The sequence below is a fragment of the Lissotriton helveticus genome, chromosome 6 (genome assembly GCF_964261635.1).
Source record: "Lissotriton helveticus chromosome 6, aLisHel1.1, whole genome shotgun sequence".
Classification (NCBI taxonomy): domain Eukaryota; kingdom Metazoa; phylum Chordata; class Amphibia; order Caudata; family Salamandridae; genus Lissotriton; species Lissotriton helveticus.
Genome location: NC_136067.1, coordinates 117,741,842 through 117,758,666, shown reverse-complemented (window position 1 = coordinate 117,758,666; position 16,825 = coordinate 117,741,842). Strand labels below are relative to the sequence as shown.

Genomic DNA, 16,825 nt, shown 5'->3' with positions numbered 1-16,825 from the left:
AATCGGTAAATACTGATTCGGTAATTGGGGGAAACATTGAAGGGTGGCAGGGTGTCACTTTGACACCCTCTTCCACCCCTCAATTGTGTATGGGTGCACATGTAGCAGACATACATGCCCTAAGGGCATGTATGTCTGCAACATGGCACTGTTGGAAAAGCAAAAAAAAATGCTTTTTCAAGGGTTTTCATTATTTACCACCAACTTGTAGTTGGTGGTAAATAACGAATCCTAAAATGGGAAAATCACTCATTTGAGTGCTCCCTACATATCAGGATTCGGTAATTTACCGAATCGGTATTTAAGAATTCGGTAATTAACCGATTCCTTAAATTACCAATTCGGTAAATTACCAAATCCTTATTTTTTATCCTCCTACATCTGGAAAGCCTATTACCGGTCGGTAATGGCCGATTTTGGCCGTTACCGACCGGTAATAGCCTACCTACATCTGGCCCTTAGTGCTGAACTTGAAGGAAAAGAGTTTAGGAAGCCTAGGGAAAGAGTCCACGCTTTAGTTAAATCTGCGCTGGGTATGGAGCCTTATCTCTTTTTATCAACTAGTCCCCATGAGCATTTTTTAATTACTTGTTTTAGATTGGATTTGTTTCACCAATTAGTTGCCTCACCCCCTGGTTTTGTAGTACGTACCGAGGATAGAGGGACCTGTGGCTGCGACAATAGGTCTCCACAGGATATTTGACACTTTATCTTTTTCTGTAAATATTTTACGCTGCCAAGGCGTCAATTTCTTAATCCGTACTTGAAAGATATGGGGTTAAGGCAAGCTCGTGTGGCTCTTTTACATTTGCAACTTATGCAAGATGTTCGTACACTGAGTGTGGTTACTCATTTACTAAGAGCAATGATAAGATCAAGGAACTCTAGACATGAATGAGCTCAGGAGGGACAGACAGGGTGGGACTAGGCTGGGATGATATAAGAATTAAATGTATAGGTTTGGTTTGATTATATGAGTGTATCTATGTCACGTGGAAGGTATGTAAAGAATAGTCCCGTCTTTTAGGATTTTTTAAAGAGTATCTTTAGGTCAAGGTTTGTCCTGTTTTTTAGTCGACTGATAATGATATCTGTTAGATTACTGTGTGATAAATATCTTCCAATGAATTTAATATTGTTTTAATGTATGATTTCTTTTATGGTTATTACTGAATAGAATTTAACAAATTATATTGACTAACCATCTAACTTATCAGTATGTAGATCAGTTGCTCTGATGCTTTACAAAATTATCACTTCTATGTACCAAGTTATTTAATGGATGCTTGAACAAGATACGGTCACAACATATATTCACTCACGTTCCCATCTGAAACAATGAATTTTGCTTTATCTATTAGAGTCAATATAATTGTTATAATATAACACTTAGGATTTTTCATTGCACAAAAATATTAATACTATCAGTTACACTTTTGTTTTATATAGAGTTATGTAGCCGATAATGAAACAATACACCAATTCTTTCCATCTACCATCTTTATTCACAGTGTTGGATAGGCTCACCTAGGAATGATAAGCTTATTGGCTGGTAAGGTTTAATGCATGATGAAAAGCTCATTGTACATAGGGTTTCATCATATACAAAACTACTGGGCTAAAGAGTAAATCATTTGGATCCAGTAAAATACAACAACACCACACAGTGGTTTCTGGAAACAAGTTCAAATCCTAGAAGGATTGACTCTAACAAAGTCTTTTTGCCCTCACCATTTTGAGATGCTGTCAAATCTTGCCTGCCTGCACTTAGTTCCCTTTCTGTAGGCAGAATCCAAAATTGTTTCTTCTTTGAAGTTGTACAGTATGCTTTATCATGTATGAATGGTTTAAAGCATCACAAGTATTGATTTCAATACATTAACATTCAAGAAGAGTAATCCGTATTATACACAACAACATTAATTTTAGTACATTATTAGATAACTGGCAACAAACTCTATTTTTAAACATTTTTTCCTTTCGAAATATATTATAATCATACAGTTATTTTGCTGTAAAACAATTTATAAATTACGTGTAAAAAGACCTTAAATTAGAAAGGTATTTTTCATTCAAATAACAAAATAAACTTACCCTATCACATTTTCAATTACATTACTATATGTAATTCTCACTTAGCAAGAAAAGATACAAAACTCTATCATTTATCTTTGTTTAAAGGTAGAATTTGAATTACGAAGAAAATACGAGCCAGTGATAACCTACAATAGACGTCGTAAGCCCGCAATCTATGTTATATTTATAACGTTGTACCTGGACACCATGGAGCAAAGAGTTCATTGATATTCATTTTGAAGTGTAATTCATTCCGAATATTTGCACTAGGTCTGTGTTGAATCAAAGGGAGCTGTAGGTTCAAGTAAAGGTGAGGGATGATTATACCAGTAGGACAGTGCAAGGGGATGCATACGGTGACTGATGCCAATCTTTGAACTCCTACCCAAAGTCAGATATCCTCTGTGGTTGCAGTGCATCAAAGTAACCAAACAACATGAACTTACAGTAATATAATGATTATTGTCACAGAAGTCTGGAAAAAGGAACAACTGGTTATTGAAATCATTAGGCAAGTACTTTGCTTTTACAGTGCCACGGCATTATTACGAGTGTATTTTTAAATCAATGAAAACAGCTATGTCATTATGGTGTGCAGGTTCTAACTCCATGAGCACCGCTCACATTTTCTCCACTTTAGTGATGAAGTGCCGTATGTCGCGGGCAAGGAGCTCCGGTTCTTCGAAAGCAGCAAAGTGCCCGCCACGGGGCATGACAGAGTAGGTGACAATGTTCTTGTATCTCTCCTTTGCCCAGAGTAGAGGAGTGTGCACAAGCTCATTTGGAAATGCAGCCAGTCCTGTAGGGACATAGATACCAACCCTGGAAGCAAAATATATGCAAACAAACATAAATAATCATTTCATGCGAGGTCAACATTTTGTATACTAACATTTAGATAGTAAGACACATTAGAATTAATAAAATTGGGTCATCTCTGAAGTTGTGACTGAGCATATCATCATGGCAACTGCCAATGTCCACCTCAGCTGTCCACTTTTCCGTACCAAGGTTTGAGCCATTCTTCTTCCACAGAACTGCCATCAATTCAAACAAGTCTGAAGAGTGACCTATCATCCCTCTTAGCCAATTAGAGAGAGACTTCTGACCAACCCTTCACAAACACAATCGATTTCCTTCCAGTACTGGATACATTCCATGTTTTGTAAGGAATGATGCACCCAATAATAGTCTACCTTTGAAAACCTCACTACCTCCTTGTGAACAGTGTGAGTCACTGTGATGTACTCCACAAAGCAAGTGCTTGTCACCCAAAGCAAATCTTGACTTTAAATGCTATAACTTGCTTCCTTATTAAATAATTAAAATCTTTATGCTAAAACCACTTCCTGCTCATACCTACTCCTCAATCTTAAGGTGCTTTCAACTGGACTTTTACCCATGTCACTAAATTGAGTTCCTCTGCTATCTCCTATAGATGACCTGATGCATGGGTCAGTTGCAAACATCCTTGCTGTATTGGACTTTCCCTTTCTTTGTGCACTCAGACTAAGTGGACAATCCTGTTCAGGAGTGAAAACAGATAAAGTGTGTTAGACTGTCTGTCCAAGACCACATTAGAACAAGTCACACATTTTGTTCAACTAATTTGCTCTGGTGAGGTACACAGAATATTCTATGACATCCTGTTTCCAACACTGTGTCGACAACACAATAATACACACTTGAATCAAAACAGATGGCAGACCTACATGTATTCTCCCATAGACAGCCAAGCAAATGCGTTTAGAGTGAAATGATGCATAGAGGTATGCAAGCTGCACCACTGTCAGAAAAGGAATGGAAAACTATTGGCTTCTAGTGACATCTAATAAGTATGACATCTGTTCAAATGATGCCAAAGTTTGTTTTTTTTGTTTAATTTTCCAAAAACTTTATTGACGATTAGACGCAGCAAAATTACAGGATTGCACCATGACAAAATAATATGCAGTGGGATATGACATAAAAGAGCAAAGGCTACCACATACATGAACCACAAAATATCAATGAAATAAGTCGGGGAAACACCAAAACAATGAGGCAGAATCATCATAAAAGGCACCATGTGTGAAAAGGGGGAGAGACTGAGAGTCAGGGGGAAAGAGGGAGCAATGAAGAGACTCATTGACCTTCACCGGCGGCCGCCGCAGGCGGAGCACCGGCGGGGAGCTCGGGAGAGGTCGCCGGGTGCTGGGAAGTGTGACTCAGGAGGTAGGAGATAAGAGGTCCCCAAATATCAAGTGGGTGGCATCTGGCAGGCATTAGGTCCCAGAATTCGGACAGGAGAGTCTGGCAACGGGAAGCATCCTTCAGCCAAAGGGCCACCTTCGGTGCAGGCCTGCAAACCCAACACATGGAGACCCTGCGCCACGCGAGGACGAGTTGCATAGCAATCAGTCTATGGGAGGCATCTGGACAGAATTTGACGAAGCCTAAGAGGCAAAGCAGAGGATCAGGTTGGACCAGAGAGGAGGTGATCTCAGAAATTACAGCGCAGACCTCACACCAGTAAGCGGAGACCTTGGGACATAGCCAGGCGAGGCGGGAGAAGTCAGCCGCAGGCGCAGCGCAGGCATCTGTAATTGGCAATGAGTCCCATCTTGTGCAGTTGTGCAGGGGTCCGGTAGAGCCTGTGTAGATACTTAAAGCGGATAAGGCGCAGACAATAGTTAGGGGAGAGGCATTTAATCTGGGTGCAGCAATACAGCCAATCGGCATGGGAAATTTCGATACCTAGGTCCTCCTCCCGCCCCATGCGCGCTCTGCCAGTGGAGATGGAAGAAGCAGCCCAGTGTGAAAGAGTAGATTTTGGTAACCAATTTCTTTGGGAGGGGGACGTGTAGAGAAGCTTGAGAGTGGCCATCGAGGGAGGAGGTCGGGGGAACGAGGGGTGAAGCTTCTTACAGACCACCTGGAGTTGATAATAAAGCAAAGTGTCCACAGGGCCAGAGTCAACAGTAATGTGTTCTCAGGGTAGAGATCGGACACAGGGGAAAGCCCAAGACGAGTGGCGTGTTTCGCCATCACTGAAGATTGAAGAAGAGGAAAAGCCGGTTGTTGAGCGATGGGCATCGCAGCCGCAGAGAGCATGTCAGAACCTGAAATTTTCCGGAGCCCCTCCCATGCCGCAGGGTCTTAACCGCATCGAATTCAGCGCGCGGAGGCCTTACCGGGACAAAAAAAGCGGTAGTGAGCGGCCACGGGGCGGCCAGGTCAGCCTCAACCACGACGTGGGGCTGAAACAGAGTGGGATGAAGCCAGAAGTGAAGAAAGCTGGCCTGGGCGCTGAGGGCATAGAGTTTGAAGTCGAAGGCACCAAGACCACCGCGCGACATAGGAAGGGTTAAAATATTATATGCAATCCTGAGTTGTCGACCGGCCCAGATCAGAGTGATCACCCAAGAGTGGAGTTTACGTAAAAAAGCGATGAGGGGCATGGGGATATTGACGAATAGATATAAAAACTTCGGAAGCACCACCATCTTAGCAATAGCTATGTGACCGGCTAGAGAAAGTGGCAATCGGATCCAGAGGGGAATCTTGGACTCTAAACATGCCACCGCGTGACCGAAGTTGGCTCTCCAGAGTTCATCGATGTCCCTACTCTGCCAGAGCCTAAGATACCTAGTGGGCTCAGTTGCCGACACAAAGGTATAATCCGGATGGATCGAAGGGCATTGTGGCATCGGTGAGAGGAAACAGCACAGACTTGTTCCAGTTCACCTGGATGCCGGCGTAGCCGCCAAAGCGCATCACCTCACGAACCAGAGGGCTGAGGTTCTCCTGAGGGTTGTGGACGTATAGGGTGACATTGTCCTCGTACATAGAAACAAGTAGAGCACGAGCCGCAAAGCTGATGCCTCTCTGGGTGTGATTCTGGCGTAATCGAGCCGCAAGAGGCTCCATTGCGATGCTGAAAAGCATTGGTGACAATGGACACCCTTGCCGTGTGCCACGCTCAATGGAGATGGGATAGGAGATTTGCCTGTGAGCCGAAGACGGGCGATGGGAAGGGTATAAAGGAGCAGCACTTTATGTAAAAAAACGAACTGAAGCCCAAGCGGGGGAGGAGATAAAATAGGAAGGCTTTAGTAGCATCTATTTATTTATTTATTTATTTTAGTGTTTTATAGAGCGCGAACTTGACCCGTTAGGGTATCAGAGCGCTTTACAGAGTCAAAGAGTCATACAAGAGGCATGATAAAACAAGAGTGTACTGTACATTCAGCAGGGGGGGGTGCTGATTACAAGAGGAATGGGAATTACAAGGATAGTCAATATTATAGTTGCTGAGAAACAGGCCCCAGGTTTCTTGGTGGGGCAAGGTCGAAGGAGGATGACAATAGTATCTGAGGTGGTTGTGGGACGGGGTTAGCCGAGGAATTTACCCATGAGGAAGGATTTAGCCTCCTTTTTGAAGTGTGCCAGATAGGGGATTCTTCTAATGACGGGTGGGAAGGAGTTCGATATTCTTTGTGCAGCCCCAGTGAACGCTTGATTATAGTTTGGTTTTTTTCGAAAGCGTGCAGGCTGGAGAAGGAGGGCATTGGCCGATCGTGAGTTTCTGCTACCTCCGGATATCACAAGTTTCTGTGTAAGATACGCAGGGGAGTTTGAGTGTAGGGCCTTGTGCGTGATGCATGTCAGCTTGAGTTGAATTCTGGTCTCGAGAGGAAGCCAGTTCAACGCTTTCAGATGAGGAGTGATCAAATTTCCTAGTGCCAGTGAGTAGTCTGGCGGCTGCATTCAGGCAGGCTTTCAAGGGTGCTAGGGAGATCTTGGATAGACCAGAGACGGTGGTGCAGCCATATTCCAGCTTAGAGATGACTAGTGCTTGGACTGCAAGTTTTAGGTCGGGAGCGTCAAGAAAGGGTTTCAGTTTCCATAGGTAGCTCAGGTGGAATCTAGCAGATTTGGCCATTGAGTTAATGTGGTCTCGCATGTTTAGGTTGTAATCCAAGGTTATTCCCAGAGATTTGGCAGAGTCCACAATGGTCGAGGGACAATTTAAGGCTGTGATGGCCTTGATCCATGCCTGGATCTCAGAGTTGCTTTTTGGCGGGGAGATTAGAAGGAACTCAGTTTTCTTAGCATTGAGTTTAAGTTGGTTGGAGGAGAGCCATTGGACGGTCAGCTTCAGGGCCTCATTCAGGGAGAGAATCTCCTTGAGAGATGAGATTTCTTTGTAGATCTGTCGTCGGCGTACATATGGTAGGAGATATTTGCGGTGCGAAGGACTTCGGTAAGGGGTTCTAAATAAAGGTTGAAAAGGGTGTGGGATAACGTTGATCCTTGGGGGACTCCAACCGAGACCCAAGGAGTGAGAGGACAGGTTACCATTGATTAGGAATCTTTGAGACCGGTTTTGGAGGAAGGATCTAAACAAGTCAAGGACAGGGCCATCTAATCCCAGCCTAAGTTTGAGGCCTTCCAGTAGCATCACGTGGTTGACCGTGTCGAAGGCCGAGGATAGATTTAGGAGGATTAGGAGACAGGTTTTGTCTTGGTCAAGGGCTTGTAGGGCATCATCGACGATGTGGAGCATAGTGGTTTCAGTGCTGTGTCCAGGTCGGAAGCCAGATTGGCAGTCATCGAGTAGGTGGAAGTTGTTGATGTGGTGACTTAGCTGCAGTTGCACACACTTCTCCAGCACTTTAGCTAAGAGAGGAATGTTGGAAATTGGTCTGAAATTGTCTGGGGAGGCTGGATCCAGCGACGGCTTTTTTAAGATGGGAAGGACTTGGCCCGCTTTCAGAGAGTCAGAGATTGATCCCTGCCGGAGAGAGGCGTTAATTATCGCAGTCCAGCTAGGAATAATGGATTGGGCGGCGGTCGCCAGACAGTTTGAGGGGAGCGGGTCGTTGAAATGGTTGTTCGGGTTTAAGGTGGAAAGGATTTTTGCAACAGAGTCAACGTCAGAGTGGGAAGTCGGTCCAGTGTGCTTGATTCTTAGGTGAGGCCTGTGGAGGCACGGGGGGAGAAGGCGGAAGGTCAGGGTTCGGTAGCAGGAGTGAGGCAGAACTAAGTTCATTACCTAAGGTTTTGATTTTGTTAGCAAAAAACGAGGAGAATTCATCGGAAGTGACGAGAGACTTGGGGTTTTCTTTCAATGTTTTGGCCAATCTGTTGGATTGGTGTTTGACCAACTCGAAGAGTTTGCGTGGTTTGTTCTGGGCATTACCTAGTTCCACTCTGAAAAACTATTTTTTTGAGTTAAGGATGTTCTTGTTGTATGTATTTCTGGCCTGGCGGCGAGGTTTTAGGTGAGCGGCCGAGGGGTGCTGTCTCCAGGTTCTTTCGGCTTGTCGGAGGGATCTCCTCTCATTGTTGAGGGAACCAGTGAACCATGGGTTTCAATCTTTGACTTGAGTTCTTTTTAGTTTAAGAGGGGCTAGGTTATCCAGAATGTTAGACATAGTTGCAGAGTAGTGATCATTGAGGTCACTGACCGATGTGATATGTGGGGGGTTAGGGGGAGGTCAGATTTGCAGCGGACCTCAAGTTCCTTGATGTCCAGGTTCTTGGTGTCTTTGACCCAGCGTTTGGGAAGCACCGGTTGTGGCGTCCTTATCTTGTGGGTGCCGGGTAGAAGAAAGGCAATGGTGTGGTGATCAGACCAGTCACAGGGGTCTATGAAGATAAGCCTGACGGTTGCCTCCTTCGAGAAGATCCAGTCGAGAGTGGCCCCTTTCGAATGGGTTGGGAGTGAACAGGCTTGGGTCAGGGCTTGGTCGGCCAAGAGGTCTTTAATGGCGTTGACATGAGGATCCTTGGGATCGCTCCAGTGTGGGTTGAAATCTCCGAGAAAAATTTCTTTGGCGTTGGAGGAGCTTTTTGCTGTGATAAGTTCCATGAGGTGGTCAGTGAAGGAATCGTTGGTGCCTGGAGGTTGGTAAAAGATGTGGCGGTTGCATAGTTGAATGGTTTATTTGATGGAGAACGGAGAAAATGGTCCGAAGATGATGGGAGGTGGCACGGCCAGGGATAAAACCGGACTGATCCGGGCAGCAATGAGCGGCATGAGGGGGTGAAGGACCAAATCGAGCAGTTTAGCAGAAATTTTGTTATCCGTGTTTATAAGTGACAGGGGGCGATAAGAGTCCCGCGACTCAGGTGATTTGTCCGGGTTTAAGAGCAAAGTGAGTAAGGCCTCGCAAAGCGATGGGGGGAGCTGTCCTGTCTCATAGGACTCGTTATACATGGTGGCTAGGTGAGGAACCAAAATAGGGGCAAAGGCCTTGTAGAAGGAGGCCGGCAGGCCATCCAGGCCAGGAGCCTTATCGCCGAGCATACCACTAATTGCAGCTAGTATCTCTTCTTTGGAGAAAGGCATGTCAAGGAACTCCCGGTGGGGATTACCTAGCCACAACAGTTGGAGGGTGTCAAAGTTTTGACCAAGGACCTCATGCGAAGGGACCGAGCCGGCCATGTAAAGGTGTGTGTAGAATGAAATAAAGTGTTCTTTGATTTCTTCGGGCGAGGTTGTTTGATCAGGACCGCCGTCGCTGAGGGCGTTAATATAGGAGGCGGGAGAAGAAAGTTAGCCAAGGGTTTTACCAGGGCGATCGCCCTCGCCGAAACAGAGCACCCAAGCCACTCTGCTGAGAAAGGCGAGTTCTCTATTGGCCTCATCAGCGAAATCAGTCAGTTTCCCCCGGATCTGGGCGAGCTTATCAGGGTTGGGTCCCGAGCATGAGAAGAAACGAGATCCTTAATCTCCCTTTCCAATTTGTCAAGAGTGCCGCGGATGGATCGAAGGATGCCGTACTGTTTCGAAATACACTCACCACGAATAATGACTTTAAAACTCTCCCCTAGCATGGACGGTGAAACTACAGAACCCTTGTTTAGCTCGAAGTAGGTTGTGATTGCAGGTCTGTATTTCATCTCAGAATACAGAGTCACGGAGAGCGTTAGAGAGAAGCCGCCAAGAGAAAGCACGGCAGGGGGAGTGTGGAAGGCGCAAGCATAAGCGAACAGGAGCATGGTCGGAGAGGGTGCGCGCCATGTGGTCGACGGAGGTGAGCCAAGCTAAAGCGTCCTGGGTAGTATTCCAGAGGTCCAAGCGGGACCAGCAGCCGCGAGAGCCAACGACACAAGTACCCTTGCACGTGTCGGGGCGAGTGTGATGCCAGGCGTCATAAAAGGAGTGATCAGTGAGAATGGAGTTGAGGAGGGCAGTGGCGTGCTGGTGAAGGGTGCGTGGACCGGACCGATCAAGGGAAGAGGAATGTGTTATATTAAAATCCCCACCCCCAGAGGAGCGCGGCACGGCTGAGAGCAGAACTGTGGTGCCAGACTTGTGCGAAGAAATCAGGGTCATCACAGGTGGGTCCATACAGGGCAGCAAGTATCAGGGGCTGGGCGTGAAGAGTACGAAACACCTTTCCATGCTAATATTAGCAGTCCCCAGGTGGTCCGGGCGTTATTTAGTATTTTTTTGTATATTAAGGAAATTAGCTTACCCTCCAGGGGATCTGTCAGGAGTCCATCTTCCCGGGCCTTCACCAAGTCCTCACCCCCACAGCTGCACATATTGCAGCCATTCCCCAGGACCCATTTCATACTCTTGTTGGAGGACCACAAACGTCACATATGCCTGGTTCCTCCAGAAATCTCCGAGTTTTTCCACACCAAGAAGGGTCTTGACGGATCCATTCAGCCAAAGGCTCAAGGGTCAGGGCAAAATATATAGGCGACAGGGGTCATCCATGCCTTGTCCCCTTCTGTAAAGGACACTCACGGGAAACCGTTCAATGAACCCGCACCCTTGCCACTGGTTGTTTGTATAGCAACTTTACCCAACCGATAAACCTCAGTCCAAACCCCATGCGTCCTAGCACCTCCCACAGGTAGTTCCATTCCACACTATCGAAAGCCATCCTGGAATACAGGAAAAGAAGAGCCGATGGCATTGATGAATTTCACTCCATGACATGCAGGATGCCGAAACAGTGGATACATTAGATTTATTTTAGTTTTGGTGTAATTTTAAAGATAAGGAAACTGTTACTTATCAGTAGACAGCTGTTCATGGCATGTAGACCTGTAGAGTCACATACTGTGTATAGATCGCCATCTTGTGTTGGGTCCGGATGTTTGCAGTTTGTTTTTCTTTGAAGAAGTCTTTCCAGGCACGGGACCGGTGATGACTCCTTCCTGTGATCGTGCGCATGGGCATCGACAACATTGTTAGATTGTTTGCCGTCATAGGGTGAGAATGGAGTTAGGAGTGTACAAAGAGATGACCATGCGTATATATGTAATACGTTTTGAATTAAAAGATTGTAACTGCAACATGTATAGCTACCCGGGGAAGGTGGGTGGGCGCATATGACTCTACAGCTCTACATGCCAAGAACAGATGTCTACTGGTAAGTAACATTTTCCGTTCAAGGCATGTGAGCTGTAGATCACATGCTGTGCATAGACTATACAGCAGTTGATCCCATAGTGGTGGCTAACCCGTAGCTGTTGCAGTTGTCTGAAATAATGTTTTGAGTACTGCTTGGCCTACATTAGCCTGTTGTCTGGCTAACACATCCATACACTAGTGTTTAGTAAATGTGTGTGGAGTAGACCATGTTGCAGCTTTGCAGATATCTGCAGTGGGAATGTTGCCTAAAAAGCCATAGTAGCCCCCAATTTGCGTGTGGAATGAGCCCTAGGGGGTGCAGGTAACGTCCTTTTTGCTTTAGTATAACAAATCTGGATACATTTTACTATCCATCTTGCAATGCCAGATTTTGAAATGGCATTGCCTCTATGTGGTAGTGCAAAAGCAATACATAGTTGCTTTGTTTTGCAAAATAGTATGTCCTTTCAATATAGTAATGTAATACTCTTTTAACGTCTAGTGTGTGAAGAGCTCTTTCTGCCACTGAATCTTGTTGCGGGAAGAATGCGGGCAACTCCTCAGATTGGTTCAAATGAAAGACAGAAACTACCTTTGGTAGAAATTTTGGATTGGTTCGAAGAACCACTTTGTCATTGTGTTAGCGAAAAAATTGTTCTTCTATTGAAAAATCCTGTGGCTCACCAACTCTCCTCAGTGATGTAATGGCTACAAGGAAAGCAACTTTCCATGTGATAAATTGCAACTCACATTTGTGCAAAGGTTCAAATGGTGGACCCATTAACCTGTTAAGGACAATATTTAGGTTCCACGCTGGTGCTGTTGGGAGTCTTGGTGGAATCACTATTTAGTCCTTGCATGAATGCTTTAATCACGGGGACTCTAAAATGAGATAGATGCTGTCTGTTCTGCAAATACGCAGGAATGGCAGCTAGATGTAAATTCATACGCTAAATTTGAGCGTTGGAAATGGAGTAAGTAACATGATGTTTTGTGCTGAAGCATCAAGTGGGTTAATGTGGTTGTTTTTGCAATATATTACAAATCGTTTCCATTTGGCTGCATTGCAAGCCCTCGTGGTAGGTCTCCTGGCCTCTTTAATGATGTTCATACAATCTGGTGGGAGGTTTAGATAACCAAACTCTAAGACTTCAGGAGCCAGATCGCTAGATTGAGCTCCTTAGGATTGGGATGCCGTTTATCTCCATGGTTCTGAGTGAGGAGACTGGGTGTGAGGTGTATTTTTTAATGTGGTACTACAGACAGTTCTAGCAGGGTTGTGAACCATGGCTGCCAAGCCCATGTAGAAGCAACCAGGATCAGAGTCAGGGATGCTTGTCTGAGCCTCTGAATCACTCTTGGAAGGATTGGGAGAGGCGGAAAAGCGTAAGCAAACCTCCCTGACCAGTTCATCCATAGGGCATTGCCTTTGAATTGTGGATGTAGATACCTGGTGGCGATGCCTGGGCATTTTGCATTGAGGTGAGTCGCAAACAGATCTATTTCCGGAAACCCCCATACTTGGAAGAACGGAAGGAGAACTTGAGGATGAATTTCCCACACATGGATCTGCTGCTTTTGCCTGCTGAGCAGGTCTACTATTTGATTGCTTTCTCCTGATTTGATTTTTGCATTTGTAGAGCGCAGATTGTCACTCCATATGGAGCATCCTGAAGCTATGTGGATGCGGGGATGAGGTAAAAGCCGCGGGGATTCTAAATCAGAGATAGGCAGAGTTCGTCGGGAGCTACAAAGACCCAGGTTTTCAGTGCCTTCCTGAAATATGTCTCGGTTTTTAACATCCTCAGGTGCATTGGCAAAAGGTTCCAGGCTTTAGTTCCTAATGCGGTTACTGTTTTACCACCCTTTGTATTGTACTTGAAGTTGGGAGGTTGAGGAGGTTTGCTGATGATTATCTCAAAGTTCTGGATGTGGTGTAAGGCGTGAATCTGGCTGAGAGATACGTTGGGCCAAGGTTTTGTGTGGCTCTGAAAGTGATTAAGAGGATCTTAAATAGGATTCTCTTGTGCAGTGGGAGCCAATGGAGGGTTTTAAGTGCTGCAAATGCTGAGGACCTTTGCGGTAGTTTAAGGACTAAACGTGCTGTAGCATGCTGTACCACCTGTAGTCTTTTCAGCGTATGTTTGTTGGCTCCTGCTAGAAGGCTATTGCAGTAATCCAGGCACAATAGAATCAGAGCCACTGCTACTGTTTTCCTGGCCATTAGGGGGATGAAGTCAAATAATCTTCTCAATGACTTGATGAGGCTGAAGCAGGTCCCTGCCACAGTCAGTGCGAGAGGTCAAAAGGAGAGATCAGGGTTGAACTGTACTCCTAGGTTTTTTGCCACTTTAACAGTGGTAGGTGGTGGCGTCTTACGCTCGGGTCACCAAACAATTGACTGGAAGGGATTGTCTTTTCCCATTAATAGAATCTCAGTTTTGTCGGTGTTACACCTGAGGTGGTTGTTCCTCATCCAGTGAATGACCTTGGCTACGCAGAGTTTAAAATTGAGTTCCGCATCAGTAGAATCTTTGTCCAGGGATAGGATTAGTTGTGTGTCGTCTGCGTAGGATGTTACTTCTATCCCAAATGAAGTTATCAAGGAACTTAAAACAGCGGGCTGAGGGATGAACCCTGTGGCACTCTGGTTTTAATGAGACGTTCGGTGGAGAGGAACGTTCCGAGGGACACTGCTTGGCTGCGATTGGTGAGGAAGGACTCAATCCATGCCAAAACGTGTTGGAGATGCCAATGGATTTAAGCCGTGCAAGGAGAATACAATGTGAGATGGTATCAAAAATGGCAAACAGGTCGAGCAAAATCAGTACTGCCTTTCTGCCTTTGTTCGCTATGATTTTGGGAGTATCAGATATTTCCAGGAGGGCAGATTCTGTGGATTGCTTGGGACGGAAGCAGGACTGCCGGGGGTGAAGTACCATGGTGGCTTCTAAAAACTTTGTTAGTTCTTGGTGGAATAATCTTTCCGTATTTTTCCCCATTATAGGAAGAAGCGATATTGGGCGGAGATTGGAGAGATTAGACGAGTCAATGTTTTTTTTTCTCCCAGTGGTTTTACTGTGGCAAGATTCCATTCGTCAGGGACTATGCCAGAGCTTAGTGAGGAATTGACTAATAGGTTGACTACTGGGTTAATAATATCCATAATTTGGTGTAGTATCATTGGGGGACATGCATCTAGAGGAGAGCCTGATTTACAGGCAGCAATAGCGGCTTGAGTTTGCTCTAGTGAGGCTGATTTAAAGGTTTGGAGTGAATGGCTGGTGCCGGCTGGGTTAGTCTCCGGGCAGCGATCAGGCTATGTCCGTGAGGCATAGGAAATTCCTTTTGGATATTGAGGATTTTTTCCTCAAAGAAGAGCGAGATCTGGTCGCATAAGCTCTGGGAGGGCGGGATTTCTTTCTGTAGTGCCTTGGGATCGGTGAAGGATTTTTTGATAGAGACATTTTTTTTTAATCTTGTTTGGCCTCAAGAATTTTTTCGGAATAAAATGTTTTGTTGCTAATTTGATTTGGGAGTGATAGTGTTTCCTGCACATTTTTAAGGCTTTTTGCTCTATTACCGCGTATGCTCTTCTCCACTTACGTTCCTGTTTGCATTGGAGATGTAGCTGAGATAGGGCGAGCGTAAACCAGGGGTTTTATGAGTTTTAGGTTTTATTTTCTTATTGTGTAATTCTAGTGGGATTAGTTTGTCACTTATGGTAGTCATCCAGCTATGGAAGAGTCGTGAGTCTTCTAGTGTTTTACCAGTTAGGGCCGGGACTCAAGCCTGGGCGGTGGTCGCCAGTTTAGGATTGCTGGCTAATTGCGACCACTTACATCTTGGTTGTACAGGTGTAACTTGTTTGCCCGGGCAGTTAGTGGTTGGACTCTTAATAACAAAGGGTATACATTCATGGTCTGACCATATCTGTGGGCTAGGGGTGTCTACAGATCGCAAGGAGAAGTTGGATCAGATACCATCCAATGTGTGGCCTGCTTTCTGTGTCGGGCATCTACTAGTTAGTGTAGTCCAAGAGATTGTATTGTTTCAAGGAAATTATCAACTCTGGCTCATTACTGCATTCCAGGTGGAGATTAAAGTCCCCTAGGAGGATAAAAGTGGCATATCTTAATAATAGATGGCTTAAGGTTTCTCCTAGCGAGTCTAGAAAGGCGATACTGTGGCCGAGTGGGCGGTAGACCAAGGCTCCTGAAAAGGCAAGGGAGGCATTTATTGTAAGGCAGAAGCCAATGCTTTCTGCTCCCTTAATTGTGCCCTTTCAAAGTTTGTGAGGCGTAAAATGTCACGTGAAATAATGGCCATCCCCCCTCCTCTGGAGTCACTTCTGTCTTTCCTACTAATTGTGTAGCTGGAGGGGAAGTGCTGCTGCATATCAGGTTTGCACCAGTCCTTTAACCAGGTTTCTGTGATGAAGAGCAGGTCAAGTTGTTGTTCTGTAATTATTTCCTTAATGTCCTGGGCGTGCTTGCATAGTGAGCGGGCATTGATTAGCCCACCTTTTAATTGTGCCTTGTTGGAGGGTGTGGCTATCTTCCTTTTGGTGTGAATGCCTGTGTCTAAGATGGTGAGCTCTAGTCTACATTTGTGGCAAGTAAGAGTCCACATTAATTTCTCTGGTGGGATTTGACATCCACAATTCCCCTTTGTGTTGATGCTCTTTAAAGTTGATAGAGTGTAAGTCAAACTGGGGAGATTTGGGCAGTATTCCTAGCGATTAGCACAGCCTGGGCGCAGACGGGCTTGCCTTTGCCGCGCCGGAGGCGTGCCCGCTGCACGTGTCCGCTGTGCATCGGGCCCAGAATGTGTTTAAGTAGCTGGCCGGGCACGAAAATTGTCCCGTCGTTTTGGCTTGCTACCGGAAGTCAGGCAGGTCAGGCAGGGGGTGTGTCCGCTTTCATCCGCTCAATCGGAAAACGCCGGGGCGGACCGGGGAAGCAGATGGTATCTTGCTTTGGGGCTTTGTGAGGCTTTGTGGAATCAGCCAGGGACCCGGTGAGTCGAGAAGTGTAACAATTAATAACAATTAAATATATAAAACGCTGGTAGGTGATCTACAATGAGATAGATCTTTTGAGGAATGGCCCACCTCCAAATAGTCTGTGCCAGACGTGACAGTTGGAGAGAGTGTGTCCCCCCCCCCAGTTTTTGTACATAATACATTGCTGTCATGTCTGTATGAATTAAGACAGCTTTCCCATGGCGGTGGGTCTGAAAAGCTTTCAGTGCCAGGAAAATTCCAAGCACTTTTAGGTGATTGATATGCAGCAGCGAGTCTGGAGATGTGCTCCCCAACCTGTTAGCGATGCGTCTGCTGTTAGGATCGTCTATGGAATCGGGTTGATAAATGGCCGCCCCTTGGACAAG

General features: G+C 45.6%; 1 protein-coding gene across 1 annotated transcript in view; it reads right to left on the bottom strand.

Annotated features, from left to right (window-relative positions):
• Positions 1 to 1,485: 1,485 nt before the first annotated feature.
• Positions 1,486 to 16,825, bottom strand: part of LOC144762319 (epoxide hydrolase 1-like) — a 279,008-nt gene continuing 263,668 nt past the window's right edge. Inside the window, exon 9 of the mRNA XM_078647473.1 lies at positions 1,486 to 2,898. Within this exon, the coding sequence (XP_078503599.1) occupies positions 2,697 to 2,898 (202 nt within the window). The 3' untranslated portion in view covers positions 1,486 to 2,696. The remainder of the gene's footprint in view (positions 2,899 to 16,825) is intronic.